General features: G+C 41.8%; 2 protein-coding genes across 2 annotated transcripts in view; one reads left to right on the top strand and one right to left on the bottom strand.

Moving 5' to 3' along the window:
• Positions 1–6: 6 nt before the first annotated feature.
• Positions 7–21849, top strand: CLDN10 (claudin 10). The gene is given in 6 exon segments (XM_010831525.1): positions 7–162; positions 165–263; positions 7974–8135; positions 8224–8305; positions 19280–19387; positions 20094–21849. Coding segments are annotated over 6 exon segments (693 nt in total). The 5' UTR covers positions 7–44; the 3' UTR covers positions 20218–21849.
• Positions 21850–22448: 599 nt separating this feature from the next.
• DZIP1 (DAZ interacting zinc finger protein 1) overlaps positions 22449–23708 on the bottom strand; it is a gene marked incomplete at its 5' end in the record, with an annotated part of 48805 nt that continues 47545 nt past the window's right edge. The window contains one exon of the mRNA XM_010831561.1: positions 22449–23537. Within this exon, the coding sequence (XP_010829863.1) occupies positions 23461–23537 (77 nt within the window). The remainder of the gene's footprint in view (positions 23538–23708) is intronic.

The following is a 23708-nucleotide window of genomic DNA, read 5'->3' as shown; positions in this document are numbered from 1 at the left end:
GCCAAGTGGGGAGTGCGAGAGCGAGCGCCGCGGTAGCGGGCGGCATGGCGAGCACGGCGTCGGAGATCATTGCCTTCATGGTCTCCATCTCCGGCTGGGTGCTGGTGTCCTCCACGCTGCCCACCGACTACTGGAAGGTGTCCACCATCGACGGCACGGTCATCCCCCCGCTACCTATTGGGCCAACCTGTGGAAGACGTGCGTCACGGACTCCACGGGCGTCTCCAACTGCAAGGACTTTCCTTCCATGCTGGCGCTGGACGGTCTGCATCCCCTAGCCCCCCAGGCCCCGACCCTCGCTCTCTCCCCTCCTCCGCCCGTGGCTGGGCTCCCGCTGAGCTGAGCCTCAAGACCCCCGGCGGGACCCTCCACCCTCTCCGCCGCCCGCCCAGGACTCCTTCCCAAGCCCGGCCACTCTTTCCCTCTCGGTCCCTGGAGGAGCCGGGGAAGAGTCCCCGGTGCCCGTGGCCCGCCTTCCCCGGACGTCTGTCCCGAGGGGGCGCCTGTCTGAGCCCGGATCCCCGAGGCGGGAGAAAGGGGACGCGCAGAACCGACCTGGGTGGGGTGGGTTCCTCTGAGACGACTGGGATGGAGGGAAGCAGGTCTGCTGTCCTAGGAGTTGAGGACTGAGTTATGGGACCCCCCACTCTCTTGAGAACTGTTGGGGCAGAGAGTCACGGAGAGGGGGCTTGCCCTCTCCAGCCAGCACTCCCCAGAAGGGCTGGATTCTGATTTAAACGGACTCGTCAAAGCGAAATTTGCTTGTTCTGAACTCCTTGTAGCCATTTCATTCGTGGTTTTAAAAGTGGGCTGGGGGAAAGGAAACATATTGCAGGGGCACCCCTCCTCCAAAAACACACACACACAAAACCACTGCTGCTGCTAAGTCGCTTCAGTCGTGTCCAACTGTGCGACCCCATAGATGGCAGTCCACCAGGCTCCCCCTTCCCTGGGATTCTCCAGGCAAGAACACTGGAGTGGGTTGCCATTTCTTTCTCCAATAAACCGCTAGGTATCTACAAATGAATCTGCTGGGCTTTAACTCTTGCTGTAAGTTTTAGGGAAATAAATAGTTCTTGCTTGTGCTGCAGAGAGTAGCTGAATCCTGGCCACCCAGAATCTTGTGCGGGGAAACTGACAAGTTCTGTGTGGCTCTCCTAAGTCCACATCTGCTGCCGGTTGTTCATGAGACTGTTTTCTAGGTTGTTCTTGTTAGCTGGGCTGTATAAGGTATTGTATTAGAGCAACAGGTGTTCACAAAGAAAACTGGCTATTTTTAGTTTCAAGAGGAATGGTACCTGTCCACACAGTGACACTGATTGCTCAAGTTCTAGGCTCCTTTCTCCCAGGATTTCACAGCACTTCGTTCCTGGCAGAAACTTTAAGACAGTCATTTACATGAGTTCTCGATTTGAGGTGTTTTCTTTTTCTTTTATTACAGCACAGCAAGTTTTTGTTTGTGTAGCTGAGTAAATAACAGACAAAATTTAATTCCCCTGAGATGGTGCTTGCCACGAAAAGCAAACTCTTGCTCAATGGAGGTATTTGGTGGAAACCCCGCGGAAAGGAATAGGTATCTGGTTTTAGATGGGTGACACCTGGGTCTGCCATCCTGGTGTGTAAAATAAGTAGCTGGGATGCCATTGATGGTCTGGAATGACTGTTGAATTTCCTGTGCCCTGCAGAGCACACATCCAGATAGATGTTTGAACAGGCAGGCTCCTTTCTGTGGTTTCCATTTAGGAATATGGATTGACAGTTGTTCTAAACACGTTCGTTCTTCTCTTTTAACTCTCTTGTCACTGAGAGGCTGCCAGGCAGGTGCACTTCCTTCTATGGGACAGCTGGGGGACAGAGGCCGCAATCGAGAAATAAATACTTCATGAAAATGATTGGGTGTAGAATAGTGAAGCCCTCACCCCATGTGTCTGAGGTGAGAATAGACATCATGGTCAAGATCCGGGGGCATGGGAACTTCGCTGGTGGTCCGTGAGCTAAGACTCTGAGCTCCCGATGCACGGTGCCCAGGTTTGATCTCTGGTCAGGGAACTAGAACCCCCCTGTTGCAACTAAGACCTAGGACAGCCAAATAAGGGATTCCCACGTGACTCAGTGGTAAAGAATCTGCTTGCCAATGCAGGACAAGCAAGAGACATGGGTTCAATCCATGGGTCGGGAAGATCCCCTGGAGGAGGAAATGGCAACCCACTCCAGTATTCTTGCTGGTAAAAATCCCCCGTACAGAGGAGCTTGGCAGGCTACAGTCCCTGAGGTCGCAAAGAGTCGGACACGACTGAGCCACTGAACACACATACAGGCACATATACAAATAAATAAATAAATATTTTTTTAGAAAGATTTGGGGGCCAGAGGAGTAGTGAGGAGGAAGAAGAGCATAGCTTTCAGCCATCCAGCTCTAAAGAAGAGGCGTGACATTTGTATACAACTCAGCTCACAAAATGTGTGCTCTTGTGTCTAGAAAATGACTTTACAAAACATAAATGACTTCACCGCTTGTTCTGCCTTGTTTTCAAGTTAATAACATAGCTTTCCAAGTTGGTACCTATGGAAATAACTCTCTTTAATGACTGCATGAGTACTGTTAAATAAACTGGTTTATTCACTGACTTAGCCACTGTTGGACGTTGGGTAAAGCCTTCCTAGGTTTTCACTGTCTTTAGTGCTTTATTGAAAACCTTTCTGTTTGCTTCTTTGTGCATATGTATGTTTCTGTAGTGTAAATACTGAGAAATAGTATTGTCAGAGCAGTCGAATATTCATTTTATTAGTCAGTTTACACTGCCACATTAATTCCACCTAGCATATGAGAATACCTGTTTCTCTCCACATTCTCACCACTAAGTTTCTCATCCAGTTTAATGGGCAGCAACCTATCATGTTATGCTTTTAGTTGGCATTTCCCTGATTACCGTGATTTTGACCATCTTATCATGTACTTAAAGACTACTTTTTTTCCTTTTATGAGTCGCTTGTCTGTATCTTATGCCTGTGGTTCGGTTGTTTCCTCTTGGTTTAAATGATTAGTTTTTGGTTTTTTTTTTTAGATTCTAGATATCAGTCTTTGATTTGTTAGATATGTTTCAGTCTCAGCCCATTGCTTGTCTTTTAAATGTGGGTGTCTTTTCTCATACAAAACATTGAAATATATCCTATAATCCCGTGTATCCATCTCATGGTGCTGGTTCAGCTTCTTGTGGCTTAAAAGGGCATCGCCTATCCCAAAGTGATCATTTACTTTTCATTATCTCCCAGAATAATATTTGAAGGGGGGAGTTCAACCACACAGCTACATTTTTCCCTGTAGAGATGTCAGTTCCCACCACTTACAAGTGGAACTTCCTGGAGCAAGCCCCTTTGCTTGTTGACGCTCTGCAGTATATTTTCGGGGTAGCTACATGTGCTGGATGCTGGCCCTCAGTCAGGTCCTGCCCACAGCATGGTGTACTTGGACTTCTTGATATTGCATTTGAAGTGGAGGGAGAAAGCTGCATTAGCAGGGGGTGTGGTGGCCCCAGCCCTGAGTAAGCCAATCCTCCCCTTAACCTAAACAGAAAAATCCAAGAGACAGAGAAGGCTTAGAGTTCTCCCCTGTCTCATCTTAGGTGGAAGAACGTGTCTCTTGGACACAGAGGATGGGGTCATTATTCTGAATTTCCTGTATGAGGTCAAAGCTCTGATTCCTCATTGTCAAGAGGTATTATTGTTATCCCAGTTTTCCCTATAAGGAAAAAGCTAAATGTACAGATTGAATGTAATGCCATGTTAAGATTCCAACTCTAATGTCTGCCGAGAATCAATCTTAGTGTTAGAGACAGGAAGCTTTGATGTGTTTCTTACTACTCACTAGACACTTAGTTCATATTATTCCCCCTGTGAAGTAAGTGCTGTTCTCCCTGGGTTTTACAGATGCAAAAACAGTCTTGGAGAGATTAGGGAATGTAGTCAAGGATACACAGCAGGTAAAGAGAGGAACCGGAGCTGAAATTCAGAGTTCGTATTTGCCCCTCATACCATCCTTCTCGCAAAGGATCTGCTAAAAGCACACGAAGCTACTAGCGGAAGAAAAGCAGGTTCTTTTTTTTTTCCTTTTCTTCCTGCAATCAACAACTAGCAAGAGTGCTGCTAGGAGATTGTCTCCACCAAGTGGGTATTTTTATTTCTGCTAGTTGGAAATGGAAAATAAGGTGCGTGTGGAAAACATTTAACTTTTAAGGGACACCTTGAAGGTTTCCTCCAATGGAATTCATTAAAGTCATGGTATTTTACTAATTGAAAAGCTCACGGTTGAACGAGCTGGTGATTTCTGTTTATTGCTAACCCATATTCCTTTCAAAGCAGCACTTGAACTACAGGTGGGAAGCATTTTAAGCTAGGCTTTAGGTTTTTTTTTTTTTTTTTCAGTTTATGCCATCTATTTTTGTTAGTGGGAATGTTTGTCATTTTTTCCAAGGAAGTTAACTATAAATTATACTTCAGAGAACTTCTGAGCAAATATGTTCATGCCTCAGCACTTTAATGTGTTAATTAGCTATTAACGGTGTCAGTAAATTAGACCTGTCAAAAATAATAGCCTCCTTGACTAGGTTTTTACCACCACTTCACTTGAGGGTGTTACTTATAAATTTTGACCTCCAGAACTGTTAAAAGGCAAGGTTGTAGAAGTCTGCTTTGCAAAAGATAAACTCTGAAAGAGTTTGTGGGAAGTCACCCAAGGCTTGAGTCTGTGGTTGTTTTAAAAACCGGTAGCTGCTAATTTACAGACCTCAAGCCTACCAACAATTGGCTTCCATTTGAGGCTGGCAGTGGAGTTTATCCCAGGAACTCCAGACCCTGCAGTGCCTTCTTTTGTGCGTGTGCTGTGTCTGCTTAATCACTCAGTCATGTCCGACTCTGCGACCTCATGGCTCTACTGTCCATGGGATTTTTCAAGCAAGAATACTGGAGTGAATTACCATGCCCATCTCCAGGGGATCTTCCCCACCCAGGGATCGAACCCCCATCTCCAACATTGTGGGTGGATTCTTTACCGTCTGAGCCACCAGGGAAACCCATTATGCATGTAATGAGTTAGCAACTTATTGCTGCTGTTCTCATGGTAGGCAGAGTTACCTTTCCCTCCACATCAGCATTCTGGTTGGTTCTGATGAAGGACTGACATCATCAGAACCTGCTCTCTCTCTGTCTCTCCTCTTGTGCCAAGAGGGCAGAGCCAGTCCTTCTGCAGGTATCAGAGCTGAGACAGGAGAACCGAGTGAGAAACTCAGAAAAAAAATAGTATAAGTAATAGTTAAAGTTTAAAGCCTACTCTTATTTTCCCCAGTCATATTAAGGGTTGAATGCACCAGCTTGGGATTCTGACCACTGTGTACCATCTGGGAAAATGCATTCCACATTCTGAGTGATCAGATTGTAGACTTAACCATTTGCATGGCTTGTGTGTTTTCTGTACATAAAGTCTGAGATTACTAAGGTAAATGCAAATTATGGTGGATGATAAGGTTTTCTAGAATAGTTTTTTTTTTTTTTTTAAATAACATTATAGTAGAGGTTATGGGCTTCCCAGGTGGCACTAGTGGTAAAGAATCAGCCTGGCAGTACAGGAGATGCAAGAGACATGGGTTCAGTCCCTGGGTCGGGAAGATCCTCTGGAGAAGGGAATGGCAACGCATTCCAGTATCCTTGCCTGGAGAATCCCATGGACAGAGGAGCCTGGTGGGCTGCAGTCCATGGGGTCACAAAGAGCTGGACACGACAGAGCGACTATTAGTACTACTAAGTCACACATACACTTTCTAGTCTGTTTAGGATTAAGAATCAGCTAAAACATCTCAAAACCATAGGTTGAAACAAATGTCAAAAAATTATTGAAAGCACATTGTCCCAGTAGCTCTGGTGGTAAGTGATGAGCCAGTTGCAGTTTCTCTGGAGGACTCTCTTTAACCTTGCAAGGGGGAGGGAGGTGTTAGGGGGTTCAGGATGGGGAACACATGTACAGCCGTGGCGGATTCATGTCAATGTATGGCAAAACTACTACAATATTGTAAACTAATTAGCCTCCAATTAAAATAAATTTATATCTGAAAAAACAAAACCTTGCAAGGAACTAAGGGCTTCCTCCCCCTGTGCTTCTCCTGCTCCCTGGGTCCTGGCTGGGGGTCTTAAGGATTGCAGTTTAAAATGGAGCTGAGTTAGCATTCCGCAGCAAACACACAGATCACCCTTGCAGCACTACTGTTGCTACCAAAATAAGCCTCCCTTATTCTGTTTTGCTAAAAATCAGTTTCTTTTACTGTTTTTTTTGTTTTTGACAGCCTGACCATCAGTAAAATGTTTTCTGTCTGGAAACAGTTCATACTATAAAATGGAAGATCGTTGTCCTTGCTTTCTGCATTTGTGGTGGTGTTCAGTTGCTAAGTCAGGTCCGACTATTTGCAACCCCATGGCTTGCAGCGTGCCAGGCTCCTCTGTCCTCCACTGTCTCCCAGTATTTGCTGAAACTCATGTCCATTGAGTTAGTGATGCCTTCTAACCATCTCATCCTCTGTCGTCTCCTTCTTCTTTTCCTGCCTTTAATCTTTCCCAGCATCAGAATCTTTTCCAATCTTTTCCAACGAGTCAGCTCTTCGCATCAGGTGGCCAAAGCTTCAGTTTCAGCAACAGTCCTTCCAGTGAATATTCAGGACTGATTTTAGGCTTGACTGTGGTTTGCATTTGTAGAGGCCTAAATTTGTTCAATTAATTAGAACATCTTCTGGGTACTCTTCAAAATGGATCCTGGGGTTAGGAATAAAACTTAAAATTTTATTTTTTGACCAAGAAACATGGCCTGGAGGCCACCTTGCAGCATTATTCCCTGAATATATGATTGTTGTAGCCTTAGAATTATTACTTATGTGATTATCATAGCCTTTGCCTGAATACAGTAGGAAATGACTTGGTTTATCTTGGCACTTATGAGTTTTTTCAAATTAAAAAGTTCAATTCCAAATGTAAACCTGATAGATATTATGTTCATTTGTTCAACAAATATTTACTTACATTGGTGTGTCATCACTATTTCAGAATATACCACTGTTTCAGGCTGAAATGTACATAATGACATTTTTAAAATGTATTCATGTATATCCTATTAATTTAAAATTTGTTAATGTCTGGACAAAAGCCAGTCTGAAGTTTACCATCATCCTGGCTAATAAGAAAATGAGTGGTGCAGGAGGAATGTTCAAAGAAACCAACAGAGCAAGCTTTTAGGATACTTGGAAAGTATCCATTTGTATGCAGTTAATTTCATAATTATAAAATATTCTTCTAGGAACTAACCAATGTTTATTTAAACCCAGTGTTATTGTATGTGCCCTGAAAATGTTTTAAAAGGTCATAAAAATACATCTTGATTTAGATTCCTCATGGTTCATGATGATATTTCAGTTGGTCTCATTTATAATCTTTCACCAATATTAGAAGATGTGACTCTTTGGGAGCTCTGCTCATTTATAACGTTTTCAATGTCAAAATAACGAAAACATCTGTTTTAAAGGTCTGATGTGCAAAGGAATAAGAGGGTTGAGAGAGTGGCAGATGAGGTGTCTCAGGGTGAAAGGCAGTGTCATGTGGATTTTGTAGTCAGATCTGGATGGAATTCATTCCAGCCTCTTACTCACTCATCCCTGGCATATCATGTAGCTTTTGTGTGTCTCAGTTTCCTCATCTGTGACTGTGGGAAAGCTCAGAGATGTAGCCTGAGGATCCTGCATGTGCCAGACTGAAAAGTGTGCCATAGGGATTAACTTTCTTTCCATTCTTGCTTGTTTTAACATGTGTTTTAACCATTTTTCAGTCTTTTTTTTTTTTTTCAGAAAACAGAAAGTCATTCAGGAGGACAGTGTAAAATGTGCTTCTCCCTGGACAGCCACATGTTTTATGCTAATGTAAATGCCCTACTCTAATTGCAGGTTACATCCAGGCGTGTAGAGGACTTATGATTGCCGCTGTCAGCCTGGGCTTTTTCGGTTCCATATTCGCCCTGATTGGCATGAAATGTACCAAAGTCGGAGGCTCAGATAAAGCCAAAGCTAAAATTGCGTGTTTGGCTGGGATTGTATTCATACTGTCAGGTAAATAGTAACTTTCTTCCAAACAAGGTGCTTCGGGATGTTAATGAAACACCAGGAGTCATAGTACTTTCCTTCTGATGCTCTTTAGGGCTGTGCTCAATGACTGGGTGTTCCCTGTATGCAAACAAAATCACAACAGAATTCTTTGATCCCCTCTTCGTGGAGCAAAAGTAAGTACTCTTCTTAAGTCTGTATGCTTGTGGCTTACAGGAAATGGATTTAAAATCATCTTCTAAATTAAGGTACCTAAATTTCCTCTATGGCTTATGAAAGTGGGACATACCGATAGAGGCTATTTGATGACTTCCTTTAAGAGCAAACAGTGTATGTGCTACATTGGCAAAAGATGCACTGAATCACTGCGTTAGTGTTACAAATGTCTTGTAACATACTTGTCTGTAAATAGCTCAAGGCTTAGGATTTAGAACGCTAAAGCTCATCTACTATCCATTGTAAAACTGAAGTCAAATAGGGGAAAAGTGAAAGAGAGGTGTAAGACGGGGAGGAAAGAAGGAGAAAGTGTGATAACCGAAAATTAAGAGCTTGCCTTGATTGCTGTCCATCCACAATGATACTTGCCAGATTTTAGGCTATGGGCCAGTTTCCATCGCAGACATTGAGATGAAAACGAGACTGTGGTTCTGAAGATTAGAAATGATTAAATGATAGTGAATAAAGTATTATTTTTCATTTTTAATCAGCCTTTTCCATTTGTTCTGTTGACTATGGCCTTAACAAGTTTTACCTAATAAACCTTTGTAAAGAAACTGTACATGATGCAGGGTCTTTAAAAAAATGCTTGACACCCAGATGTGACCAGTTTGAGCTGCGGGTGAATGCTTTGGCACTTACAGACCAGTTCTCTTGTTGCTGTTGGTTTTTAACTGTGGGCTGTTGCTTTTTATAGTTTCCCTAGGCTTATTTCTTTGCTTTGGAAAAAACCCAAGGAATACCAAATTAGAAATCATAATACATCAAACAGTTTGTCTTCCGTGAGAATATTCCCATAGATTCCTGTAGAAAACTGCTCGTGTATGCATGTGTACTGCTATCAACCAGGCTGGGGATTTTCTTTCAGTCTTCAGATAAAAGACTATAGAATTTTAAAAGAGTAATTACTAAAATGTCTGATCAGGATCCATTACTTTTTTCTGGTGGATTTAGGAATCTTTAGGAAATGATTTTTCTAGTAGTGTCTCTTGTGTAGTTCATGCATAAATAGTAAATGCTTATATAAAGAAATATAATGAAAATAATAGGTAACACATGTTATGCCCCTACCATTGACCAAGCAGAGCATTGCAGACATTATTTTATTTTTATTTTACTCTTACAATAGCTTCTAGTAGAAGAGAAGGAGACAAAAATTAGGAAAACCAATTAGCTGAAAATTGGCTATCAACACAAAGTAAACTGATTCCGTAGGTCTTAAAGTATTTAATTTCTGAAGTGAGATTTTGATTTTGGCATATTCTAGGGGAGAGGACTTCCCAAGCTAGCATTTCCTGGAATTTAGTAATCGGTGCCTCTGATGTAGTTTGTGCATGAACTTGGAGAGGAATATGTTGGAGAATTGCTGCCAAAGGCAGGGCCAGCCCTAGGGGGACTGGGGTGAGGGCACCCCTCCAGGGGTGTTCTGATTATTTCCTTGGTGTCTTCATTGATGTTCATGAGAGTAAGTTCCTTGAGATCAGAAAACACTTGTATGTCATCTCTTATTTGCCTAGCACGGTGCCTGGTTAAGTGAAATTCTGATCTGCAGAGCTAGTCCTCTCGGGATTAGTAGAAAGGCCTTCTGTTATCTCAGCAGACTGAGGAAGCCTCTGCGGAGATGGAGACAGAAGGCCGGCTCATCCTCCTCTCCCATCTGTATCATGCATTCATCTTCCTAGAGCAGCATGTCTCCCTGCAGCCCTAGATGGCACAGCTGGGCACAGGGATGTGTGTGTTTAGCAGTGAGGAGCAGGTGTTTGCCACATGCTCTAGTTTACATTTCTGGTGACTTAATTCATGGCCTAATATATGGACTATCTTGGAAAATGTCTTGTGCACTTGAGAAGAATGTTTATGCTGTTTTTGGTTGGTGTTCTCTATATATGTCTGTTAGATCTCATTAGTTTATTGTGTTAAGTCCTCTGTTTCCCTATCTTCTGGCTGGTTGGTCTGTTCATTACTGTGAGTGAGATATTGAAATCTCCAACTATTATAATAGAACTGTTTATTCTTTTTTTCCATTCTGCCAGTTTTTGCTTCATAGGTACTTTGTCATTATGTGCATAAATGTTTATGGTTGTTATATCTGTCTCTTGCTGTATTAAATCTTTCATTAATATAAAAAAATGAATTTCTGGTGAGCAAATACCTGCCCTAAGATGCATTGAAAAACAGTTCGGGCCGCAGAACCTGATTTTGTTGCTGTTGTTTTTCTTAAGGATACTTTACCATGTAAACTGAATCTTTGTGGATTTCCAAGACTCACCTTGGTTGCTTACGTTAGACACACAAGGCTAAGCTCATCCACAGAGTTCCCACCACATTCCTACTATGTGCAGGAAACTCAGGAGGTGCTTTATTGATGAGGGAACAAAATGAGTGGCTTCTGATGTATCATTGGGATGAAGATTGTAGCAGTTGCACCGCAAACAGCATCAGGCTTTGTATTCAGTGGCTGATTATTTCCGAAACCCTTTCTTTCCCACAACTTATCTGGGAAGATTTTTCTTCCTGCCTATAATCATTTGATTGCAATTGCAATCTTTAAAGAGTTTCACCTGGCTCTGGTTGTGTTCTGCCATTTCCCCATTTTTCCCCCCTTTTGTTTTGCTTCCTTGCTTTTATTCAAGTTGTGATTATGTTTTATGGCTCTAGGATGGACTCCTGCAAAGCCTTGAAAACTGTTTCTCAATGCTTCCCTTTGGGCTGTTTCAAACCAACTTCCTCCTTTTTATTAAAGCAAAATCTACCAAATTAAAACAAAATCTATCCTCCTGAAAGCTCATGGTCATAAGCACCCCTTAGTATGAGTCACCCTATCATTTTGTTGAAATATACATTATTCTCACCATCCGTTGTCCAAACCAATATCTTCCTGAGTGTCTTGCTTTGTTTTTTTCTTAAATAGACGGTTCCAAAGAATTGATTGGCATAAAGAAACTTCTTTTCAAATCATGCAAAGTTAAGAGTATTAAACCAATTTCCTTAATTGAGAAAACAGAACATCTGATCTTAGATTTATTCTCTTTCAGTCAGTGAGATTTATCATTGACATTTTGGCTCAGATATTCATGGTTTGGGTCTTATCATACTCAAGCCTTTTTAATTTCAGAGTTTTTGAAACCACGCAGTTATTTACCTTTAGCATGCTTCATTCCTGGAATACAGTTAGTTTCTACTTTAGTATCTAAGTTTTACTAAGGTAAAATCTTTTCACTGTTGTGGTTATTTAGTAGTTTAGAAATAACAGCTGTCTGCTTCCTGGTAAATTCTCTCATTCCTGTTATCTATCAAGGTAAATGCACAGCAGACAATTCAAGAAGTATGTTTCTAGATTAGACACATTTTCCCGGGTGAACTTGAAAGGACAGTCGATCTCACTAGGTGGCCTTGCCAAGATATTTAACTTCTCTGTCCTTATTATAATTTAATGAATTATAGATGTTTGTTTACTTAAGCGTGTTCCAATCATAAGGTTATTTGGAGAATGAATTAATGCTGGTAAGAGGTTCATAGAGTGTCAGGTAAGGGATTCCATAGCAGTGCCAAGTGTTAAGAACAAACCAGAATTTGACTGTTAAATATTAAGAAGGATTCACTTTGTTCTGTGGTAGAACTGACCACTTGAGATCATCAGAATTGCTCTGATGCCTTTTTCATGCTGGCAGAACTTAATATACTTAGAAATCAAACGTTTGGCAACTGTGTTTTGTTTTCACTGACCAGTATACGAAGCCACAATTTCTTCCTGTTTGCTATGCTTCCTGGTGACTCAGCTTTTACCACCACCACCCCTTTCCCTCTCCTTTTCACATCCCGGCCCACCTCTGTGTATCCTGCAGGAATTGCATTCTGGGTGAGGTGCCCACCAGGGTGCTCCCTTTGCTCCTGGTGCTTCTGTTACAATCCCACTGGGCAGTGGCACTTGCCTGTTGGTCCATCTTCCAAACGAGACCAGGAGTATCTTGAAGCGAAGACCACATCTTGCTGATTTGGGCATCTCTTGTAACTGGTCCACACTCTATGATGTTTACAGCAAGGATGATTAGTAAGCAGTGGTGTATAGCTGTCTGTCTGTCTGCATCTCTCTTAGGGTGGAAAGACTGAGCATGCTTGGGGAGATTTGGTTAAAGGGATAGGGGAGGGGAGACCTCAAGAATGAGGATCCTGGATCCAGGCTGCCTGGGAGAGAACCCCAGCTCTGCTATCTTTTAGTGGTGTAGCCTTGAAGAAATTACTTGTCCCTTCTTGTGTCCTGTGTTCCTCATCTATAAAATGGGAAGAATGAGAACTACGAATTTATCATGAGGATTAAATGACATGGTACATTTCAGCTGTTTAGACTGGTGCCTAGAGTAGGCACTCAGTGAACACTATTCTTTTAAATGGGACTGACCCTTAAGCAGAGTCTATTACGTAGCAGTTCATTTATTTTACATTTCCTAAATTTGAGAATTCTCCACAAAGTTTCCATATGCAAGTAGATGCTTATTTAAATTATCCCTTTCTACTCTAGCCATGGTTTGGGAGGTGCCTGCCACTATTTTGTGGCTCTTTGGGAAGCCCTGGGTAGGAAATCTTGTGGTGTCTTGCAGATCACTGAGTAAGCTGTTAACTAACATGAATTGCATAAGGGAGAGGAGAATGCAGCAGCCTTGGGAGATACATGGATTGGTGGGCACTAAACAGCCTGCTTCCAGTACCTGGGACCCCAAAAGAATGCGGGGTATTTGGGGGAAAGGTGTGCTTGTAGATAATGCCTGTAGAATGCGTGTTCACATAAAATCCATCCATGCGGTGATACAGAGCTTGGATTATATAAGTGTTAGTTGCTCAGTCATGTCCAACTCTTTGCGACCCCATGAACTGGGGCTTGCCAGGCTTTTCTGTCCATGGAATTCTCCAGGCAAGAGTAGTGGAGTGGATTGCCATTTCCTCCTCCAAGGATTATATAAGCCTTTGAGTTAAGTTTCTTTTTGATGGTAATGTTTAAAAGATCAGTATACCAATTAAGTTCAATTTTTAAAAGTTAGCATTGATAATATATGGATGTACTTCCTAAACTTGGAACTTTTAAAACATATTTAGTTGTTCTAAGGTAACAGCAATGTTTTGGCTACTACCACCCTTGATTAACATAAGGAGTAGGGCAGTATGTTTGGAAAAAAGTCCATCCTTGAGGTCAAAAGACTTGGCTTCTAGCTCTGCAACCTCTAGCAAGCTCTCTTTTCTCTGGGGATCTTAAAAGGATGAGGTTTTTCTTTTGTTAAACAGTTTTTGTTTTGTTTACGGGAGGAGTGGCAGTTTCTTTTTTCAAGTCCAGCAAGCCCTGATTTTAATTACTACCCTCACCTCTTTTTGTGCTGGGTGAAAAGGCCGCCGGAGGGAATTCTGGAAAAAAATTCCATACCCTAGAGCCACTGAGAAGGCAATGAGCCGGGGAGAGAGGGAAAACTCCCATCTTTCTGAAATGACAAGCCCAAAACATTGCACTGATTGTATCTTTTCATATTGATCCCATCTTTTCCTTAGCTAAGGAGAAAAGGGAGAAAGAGTGATGGCTAAGAGCTCAAGATTGGCTTATGGTACCCTTTGCTATGCAAAAGCTTTTAATTAAGCCCCATTTGTTTATTTTTGTTTTTATTTTATTACTCTGGGGGGTGGGTCAAAAAGGTTGAGATTAACTGATTCACACAACTTTATAAAGCAACTAGGTGAGTTAGTAGCTCAGTCTCTGTGACCTCGTGGACTGTAGCTCAGCAGGCTCTTAAAGCAACTATACTCCAATAAACATTAATTTAAAAAAAAAAAAAGAGCTCGAGGATTGGAATCAGTTATGGGTTTTAAATCCTGGTTCTACTATTTACCTAGCTGAGGTATGGGGAGGCAAATAATTTAAACTCACTCAGGTTCAGTTTTCTCTGATGGTAGGAAGAACTGTCTCTTAGAATTGAAGATCAAATATGATAATACATTCCAAAATACTTAACACAAAAACAAAATCCTGGTACAGTGATCTGATGGTAGCTGCTGTTATGGTGGACTCTTACTTGGACCACAACTATACAGATTTGGGAGAACATGTAATGTTTACTTTGCAAACACATGTTCTTCTGCTTCTGTTGTTAGGCTTCATTGTCCTTTAATTATTTAATGTCTGACCATCGCCTCTAGACTGTAAGGTCCTTGAGAACAGCGCTGTGTTCTCTCATTCACCCCGAAACACATGATTTGAACAATATCTAGCTTGTACTTCTCTGATGGTGTCATCTACCATCAGAGGTAGGTGACAGGGTAGGTGGGATACATGCGCTCCCTGTAGATGGCAGATCAAACGATGACAGGGCTTTGGGTGCAAGAAAGACAGAGATAAGAGGTTTTCCTCAATCTGTTCCATAAGGATTACTGTGCATGTTACTAGGCTAAAATAGGAGGTGAGTATGAAATGCATCAGAATTTAGACCACTGAGTGTGGTTCTAGCCCAGGCTCTCTCGTTAGGAAATGAACAGTAGCCTGGAGTCGTAGCACAGCCAGGTGAATAAGAGTTAACTTCATCTAGTAATTCAAGGTATATTTTAATGCCTTAGATCATTGTGGTTCTTTTTTGGGAAAATTCTGGTCATTAATCTGTGCTTTACTTTCTCTCTATAGAAAGAAAAATGTTCCCTATTGCTTGTTTACTAGATTCACAATTATATACATGAATTCAGGTCATAAGGCTGCTTTTATGAGTCCTTTCCATTGAACAGAATATGTGAGAGATAATCGAAGAACAAGGTTCTGATCTGTAAAACAGAGATCAGTCCTCAGCCTGTCCATCCTGCATTTGTCTGGTGCTAAGCAGACTGGTAGCCTTTCTGAATAATGAAGAAGTTTTGGCGATTGTAACAGCTCAATAAAGAGTGGGAAAGCTGGTCTAGGGCCAGGAAGATGTTAACAGAAGACAGACCTGCAGTAGATCATCTGAAATTTGGATAATCTCCTGAGGCCCTGAAGTCAGCTTTTCAGTGTTACCAAAAGTGAAGAAAGATTTCCAGGCAGAGATGGAGCTTCCCAATGAATGTCAGAGGAGGCATGGCCTGGAACAAACCTGAATGGATGTTACGTGGCTCACCCTCAGTCCTGTCTTTTAATAACACTTCTGTTTTTGCCAGATCATGCACACTGATGGGTGTGAATTCAAGCCACTGTTGAATAAGTCTGCTGTACATGTCTTTCAACAGAAGGAAGAAGAAAAAGTCTCTAAGAGAGAGAACCACGTCCCAGAATCCCTTGCATCCAATTGTTAGAAGCTATTGGTATAGATGTGGAGTCTCTTTAAGACTTTAGCTTTAAAATGGTTCTATTTATTAAATATTTGACTCTGACAGAATTCATAAAAAGCTCAAAAGGAAATGATACTGTCCTTGGAATAGAGTCCATATTTAGTGACTTCAAGAAAATCTAAAAATATGTTTAAAAACAGGACTAAATGAACCAGTTCCATGGCCACGGATTGAACCTGTACCCCCTGCAATGGAAGGTCAGAATCCTAACCACCGGACCTCCAGGGAATTCCCAAACCAGTTTTTAATATAAGCCACACTGGTGACTCTTAAATCCCTTCAGAAAGTTTCAGTTTGCTTAAATGAATATAAAGTCATAGTTCCCAACATCTGAGCTGTGTGGGTAGTTATCTTCTGATTTCTCCCCAGTTGTATGCTCTTTTTAAATGAATTCACAGTGGTGAGCTGATTTGAGTTCTACCAACCTATGCCCTAATGGACCACTATCAATTATTAGAGACTTATTTTTAACCATGGTCCTGGCACTGGCATCCTGTTTTAGAAAGCTAAATGTTTTAAGAAAAATCTCAGACTGTTTTTTCCAGGAGTATTTACACTGAAAGTTAATATACTAACGCATAGTTTCAGGAGAGAAGACAGCCTAAGCTCTAAGGAGAAAAATAAAGAAAAATAGAAAGTATTGTTAAATTGTAATCCTATAATAATGTCCTCCATGTCGAAATGTTCAGTGTGCTCATCCTTTAGTTGTCTTTGCAGTAATAGCATGACAGTGGATGGACTGGATGCCAGCTTACTGTAGAAACTGCAGGGATTTTAAAGAGGTCCATTGACCGGTACCTACGACTTGGCAGGCCCTCTGCTCGTTTTATTTGTATAATGTCATCCAAACATTGTACAAGAAGGGCCTATTGTGGGAATCCAGGATATCCTTTGTAGATGTATAACGTGACATTTAATGAAGGTATCTTTTATAAAACTACAGGTTAACACTCTTGATTTGGCCAGTTCTTTTCACCTGTACACTTCACTGTCCAGTCCTCTTTCAAGCTGGTTTCTGTGCACACTGAAGGCTTTTTCCCCATTTACACTGACCTTCTGTTTCTGCCACTGCCTCGGATTGGAACAGTTCGAGAAGTTTCTCGGTTCCCAGAGCCTAATCAGTGCTTTAGTGCAGGATGAGGTGCTTATAGCTCTTCCTTTAGCTCTCACCTTGATTCCCCAGGTAAAGCAATGCGAGAGTGAAAAAGAAGGGATCACGAGGCAGTGTGTATCATGTAACAATGGCAACCCACTCTAGTACTCTTGCCTGGAGAATCCCATGGACAGAGGAGCCTGGCTGGCTACAGTCCATGGGGTCACAAAGAGTCAAACACCACTAAAGCGACTTAGCCTGCATGCTCACGCCAAGTTGTAGTGTGTATTATATAATTCACCTCTTCCCAGTTGCAGATGGAAGCTGTGAAATTAATGGAAAAGTCAGATCTGGAAATGGGCAAGGAGACCACCAGGCCCTTGTCTTGTGTAAAGGCTGCTTCCTGCTTCCACTGGCTGGTGGCCGGGGCCACACTGTCACACCACCACCGCTGCCTGCCCCTGCCCAGATAGGAGTTCAGACATAGTGACACAGCACGCTGAAAAGGATGAGACAAAGCTCAGGACAGGCACAGGCCACGCATGCCAGATGCTGTCCACAGTGTGGGGAGGCCTTGATACCTAAGCTTGACCCGGCACCAGGTCCAGGGGAGATAGCCTGACCTTGACCCCAACTTTCCCCTCCTACTCTTGACTCTTCCTTTCGTTCTCAGCCCCTCTGGATTCTGTATGATCAAAACAGACCCTTCCCCCTCTGACTTAACACTGAAAAGCACCATTAGGTAGGGAATGTCATCCATTTATTTTCACCTTGTGATAGAGGTCTGTGAGTTAAAAGTCCTAGAATCACTTCATTTAAAAAAAAAAAAAACAAAAAACAACCTAATTCTTCAGGAAAAGGACAGGCAGACATGAGACCACCACAACCCCTAAGATTTTGTTACACTTGTCTCATTCTATATTTGTATCTCCAAAACATACATATATATATCTCCCCTGAACGGATATCCTCCAGTCCTCCACTTTGACTTCCTTTGTTGTTCTCGGTGGTGGTGTTTGTAACTTTGAATGGTGACCTCTCCAGGGCAAGGGCTGTCTTACTTACCTTTGCATCTCTTCTAGTAATCAGTGGTGTACTATGGCCTGCCATCAGGGAGAGGCTTCATAGCAGGCTGTCACTAAATGATACTTTTGTATTCATCTCTCCCTGGACTGTAGTGATAAGCACAATGAGGCTGTATCTATCGTGGACACTGTAGAGGAAGAAAAACGATTTTTTCCTCTACTTTCCTAGGTTCTCTGCTGGGAAGAAAGATTAATAAGAGAAAACTGGAGTTTATTTATATGTGCATTGCCCCTACACAAGAGAGTACCTAGTGGCGTGTAATTCAAAGGGTGGCTAGAACTTGGGCTTATATGGCATCTTAACAAAAGAACAGTACATCTGTAGAGAAGTGACAAGACAAAGGAAAAGGACTTTGAGCTTCTAGAGACACGGATTGTGGGAAGGCACGTGAGGAGGGACAATCCTAAAGGAAATCAGTCCTGAATATTCATTGGAAGGACTGATGTTGAAGCTGAAACTCCAATACTTTGGCCACCTGATGTGAAGAACTGACTCATTGGAAAAGACCCTGAGGCTAACAAAGATTGAAGGCAGGAGAAGGGGACAACAGAGGATGAGATGGTTGGATGAAATCACCAACTTGATGGACATGAGTTTGAGCAAGCTGCGGGAGTTGGTGATGGACAGGGAAGCCTAGCATGTTGCAGTCCATGGGGTCACAAAGAGTCAGTCACAATTGAGTGACTCACCTGAATGTGAGGAGGGAACTAATGAAAGATGCAAATTAGTGAAATTTGTTAATGTAGATTGCTTCGGTGCCACTTGTGGGCTAAGCAGGGTATTCAGTGTGTCTGAGAATTAACTTCTTCCTGGTAGTGAGGGGATAGGGGACAATTTTACACGTTTATGCCCTGCTTTTAGGCAAACAGGGAGAAGGCAGAGAGCTTTCCTGTTTCTTCTCAGTTGCTTTTGGCTCCTTGTGCCAAAGTGGCATAGTTGGGGTGGCATGTTCTGTCACCCTTTGGCACCTTGCACATGACTGCACACAGCAGATGCTTAACCACTTACTGAGTTGAACTAAAATAAAAGCAGAGGCAACTTTCCTTTTTCCAACTAAAGCCTACCTAAATAATTTACCCTGCACAACAAGATAAATAGATGGAAACATCTGGCCTTCAGGCAGAGCCCAGAGGCAATATCCTGGCAGAGCCAGGAGGCCTCACCTTGAGTCCATGGCTTCTGCTTTACCCAAAGGCATGCCGATGCCTTCAGCTTCCTTTCAGGATGTTGGGAAGATACAGTTGAGTGAAGACTGTAAAAACACTTTGAGAAAAGTATAAAGCATTCTTTACAGATACTGTTGCTTCCTGTATAAGCTCCCATAGCAAGTGTATTATGAGCATTTAGTAAGTGTTGACTAGTAGTGTTAAATGCTGTTTACTCCCCAAATCAGTAAGCTTTAACACTTGTGTGGTACTCTTCACAGGTATGAGTTAGGAGCTGCTCTGTTTATTGGATGGGCAGGAGCCTCACTCTGCCTAATTGGTGGTGTCATATTTTGCTTTTCAATATCTGACAACAACAAAGCACCCAGGTATGAAAAGAGACAAAAATGGCCTGTTAAAAAGTAAAATACTATTCTAAATTGTTATATGTGGGATAAATTAAAGGTAGTTCTTATGATTCTTAGAAACTTCAAACACCCAGAATTGGGAAAGGTTAAGAATATATAGTAAATATAACATTTAATATGGTAAATATACTGAATAGAATAGAATATAGATAATTATAATTTAAAAAGCAGAGCTTGTGTTGATATAGGACCGAAACCAACACAATATTGTAAAGCAATTATCCTTCAATTAAAAAAAATTTTTTTTGATGAAGCAACAAAAAAAAGCAGTTTGACATTCTTATGTTCCAAAGCTATCGCTGTAAGTAGAAATCTTGTCTAACTTTAGGGGCATATTCTTCACTTTGACCTTATAATTTTCACATAGGTGGAAATTGCTGATTAAGGTCATCACAGTCTCCAAGATTCCAGGAAGATAAGTTTTATGTAAGTTTTGAAGGAGAATAACTGAACAAACTAAGAATCCATGAGTTTCTTCGGAGATTCTCTTAGTCACACTAGCTGTTCTGAAATGACACTGAACGATTTCTTGGGCTGAGAAGGGAAGAGAGCTAAACATAATCAGGGAAAGACAACTTAGCTGTGACAGAAACTGGGGGATGTGGTTTCTTCCTATTTTTGTTTGTCCTATGTGTAAAAGACCATCTGCCAAACTTTTGCCTTTCAGAATGGGATACACGTACAATGGGGCCACATCTGTCATGTCTTCTCGGACAAAGTATCACGGCAGAGAAGGAGATCTTAAAACCCCAAACCCTTCAAAACAGTTTGACAAAAACGCATACGTCTAAAAAGAGAGCTGCCTTCAAGCTGTGTTGAGTTTGTTCTAAACGTGAACTGTTCACAAAATGATGCCATCAAGGCCCTCCTATAATTAACCCTCAAACTATTTTTAAAATATGAATTTGAAGAATTTGTTGATTCTTGGATGTAAATGTTCTTCTATAGTTACATACTAATCACTTCCTGTTGTGGCTTTCTATTAAAAAAAAATAAACAGGCTATTTACAAGATTTGTATATATCTTATACATCTGTGTTTAATACCAAAGATTCCAGCAGTGTTCATAATGTAGCCTTCTTAATCACCCAGACCTTGCAGTATCCGTCCCTATTTTTTATGTGTTTTTTCCTTCATATATTAAACAGTGTATTGAGGAGTCATGACTTGTAAAACAGTTTGGGGGTGATCTGAGACTATTCCTCAGATGTCTGGGTGGAATGGACATATGCTGGCTGGGTAGAGCTGATTTCTAGCTGCTGACACCTGTCCGTCACCACTGTGCTTCTCAACGGCTGCTCCAGGAAGGGCCCATGGGGCCAAGATGCGACAGCCCACTACCCGGCCGGTCCTCCTTAAATACCTCCTCCTCCGGTATAGAGAGCAGATCTGGATGCACTGGTCATGGCCGACTCTGAGGCTGACAGAGGAGGGCCTGGAGCCGCACGGTCCCTGCCTCACGCAGGAACAATGGACCGAGTTCCTGAGGACCTGTGTCGCTCAGGCTGTGTGTGGGGAACCAACTGGCAATGGAGAGACAGCATTTTTTTCAAGATGTGTAAGTTCCTCCAGAGATCTCTGACCAGAGACGTTTCATTTCTCAAGCCAGCCCTTTCATCTCATATCCACAGGGCAATAGTTACCTCAGCCTGTGTGTGCCCGTCACTGCTCTGAACACTCTGTGTGCCCTCGCTCACTGCAGCCTCACAGCCACCCTCTGAGGTAAGTACTGTAGGACCCTGAACTGGCAGAGGATGAAATGAAAGCAGAGAAGCTGAAGTGACTTGCCACAGCAAGTGACAAAACCTCAAGGCCTTTGAACCGAGGCAGTCTAGGGTGAAGTATATACAGTCTCAGGCTGTGGCTACGAATCACTTAGCCATGTCATCTGTGACTCAGGTCCCCGACAATACCAGTCCCAGCATGGGTGACCGTGACATCTTCCTCAAGCCTGAAGGACTTGAAAAATCACATTGTTTGGAGGTGCTCACTGAAAAGAAAATGGACGAGTTTATACAGTAAACTTTTTTTTTTTACAGACCATGATAATACTTAATTACCTTTTCCGGGGATACAAATGAACTGAAAACCACTGAGGGAAGCTGGGTGCTATAAGCAATGTGGGCACAGGGTTTGGTGAATGTGTGTTTAAAACAAATTTTTAAATTCTTAGAGCTGTACTGGTGAAGAAAATATTTTGACTGTATTGAACTTTCACAGCTTCTGAAGAATTTAGGGCGAGAAGGGGTCAAAGTAACAGAAAAACTGTCAAGAGCCAGAAACATTAGCCACGTGTCCGTGACAGGAAATATAAGGCGATGGTCCAAAGGAAAATGGACCATTCTAGTCCACCCTAACGTGACAGGACTAAACAGAATATCAGCTTTTGCGACACAGACGCATAAAGACTTGTGTTACTTAGCAGACAGTCGTCGTCTTTCCCCAGTCCTTGCCGTTTAGGAATGAAGACCTGGCAGACCCCAGGCTTGGGAGTTGAGGCCCGGTTTAAAGCCTGCTTTTGTCATTTTTCTAGTCATATGGCTTTTGGCAAGTTATTGTATAGCTTAGTTTCTCACATCTTTAAGAAGAAGATTAAAATAATATGTCTCAAAGTTGTTCTCATCAAATGAACTAATAACATACATTAAAACAGAACAAGGAGCTCAACAGATCTAAGTGGGTAAGTGAGTGAACACAGGAGCCCACGTGCCTTCCTAGGCATCGTTGTAGGTTGCTTATCTGTGTCTTCTACAGTGAAGATTTGATTCGGGGTTTATTTGAGCTTTTAGAAACTTACATTTAAAGCAGGTATATTTGCATTAAATGGCCTTAGTGGGAAGTTTTTAAAAAAGTAAGTGGCCCACAAGTAAAAAGGACCCTGGTGGGGCAGAAACAGATAAAAGAAAAATTGCTCTTTTAGATCACCATGTTACATGGCATAGCTACCAAGCAAGCTTAAATCCTTGAATGAGATGAGTTTAACTTGAAATCAGCTCTAATAACTCAGCCACAGTCACAAGGGTGTCATTGAGGGTTTTACTTGAAAGGCTGACAAAACAAAGAGAGTTCCAAACCCTAACAGACCATTTAGTTAAAATATTACTTTTTGGGGGGAAATAAAAGTACAGATAGTACCACGAAGTATAAAAAAATGCAAAAAACAGTTTCTATGAATGTGTTGACTATCGATAATGTCACTGTTAAGAATATAACTAGTTTTGAGGTATTTTCTAATGCAGAAAGGGCATTTTAAAAAAGTAAAAAAGAAAAAAAACTACAGACACATATGAATTCAGGATTGATTCAATCTATTCTATTCATAGTCTGATAAATTAACTGATATTTAAAATGGCTACATTTTATTCATAAAATATCCAAGGTTAAGGGTATGCTGCAGAAATAGTATTTTAAGTTCTAAAACATGCTTACAGAGGCCAAAAGCTGCATATGGTAAAAGTACTTGTGGAAAATGTAGTTAATATGGGCAAACTATATTCTTATTAACTCTAAACTTACTTCTAGATGAAACATAAGCTGTCTACTCTTAAAATTTCACTGATTTCCACCAATTGCATTTTAAGGATACAGAACTTTATAGTGAAACACTTCCAACAGGACAATGTACATAAGAAAGATATTTTTTTTTAAAGTTTAAATGCAAACTAAACCCTGCTATTAGTTTAAAAAAAAATTCACTTAAAGATTAGTTGAAAAAAATACACCTAAACACTAGAGCACTGTTCTGAAGAAAAAACTTTTTATGACTTCAGTGACACATTATTTTTAAGCAGCAGCAGCATTCTTAAACACCTTTATATGCTTCAAAATACTGTTGACAATTTGTGTGTGATTTTTTTTTAACACTGCATTAGGTGCCATTAAAGAGACTCTTGTTCTCTGAGAGCCGGTTTCCTTGTTATTGCAGGAGATACTGTCAGGCAGGACAATTATAGTTGTGTGTAGGCAGTGCTGAAATACCATGATACCAAATACTGCTGAAGTCTGGACGGACCTCCTGACGCACGGGGTGACAGTTACACGTCTGAAGAGTCACTCCATTCAGTCACGGTTACTAAGCTGCTTTTCAGTGTACTGGACTCATCCTGAGGTCCTGTGTGGGAGACAGGGAGGGAGGGAGAGGAGGCCCCCGTGATTAAACGAGCACATTGTCCAGCCAGTAAAAGCTTCATAACTTCACACTGTAATTCATCACTCGGGCCCGTCGGCTTGCCAACCCCACCCCCAGCTCCCACAGGCTGGGGCAGGACGCCGCGGACCATCC

The sequence above is a fragment of the Bison bison genome, unplaced genomic scaffold (genome assembly GCF_000754665.1).
Source record: "Bison bison bison isolate TAMUID 2011002044 unplaced genomic scaffold, Bison_UMD1.0 scf7180017864527, whole genome shotgun sequence".
NCBI classification, from domain to species: Eukaryota; Metazoa; Chordata; class Mammalia; order Artiodactyla; family Bovidae; genus Bison; species Bison bison.
This window is presented reverse-complemented; position numbering and strand designations above follow the sequence as displayed.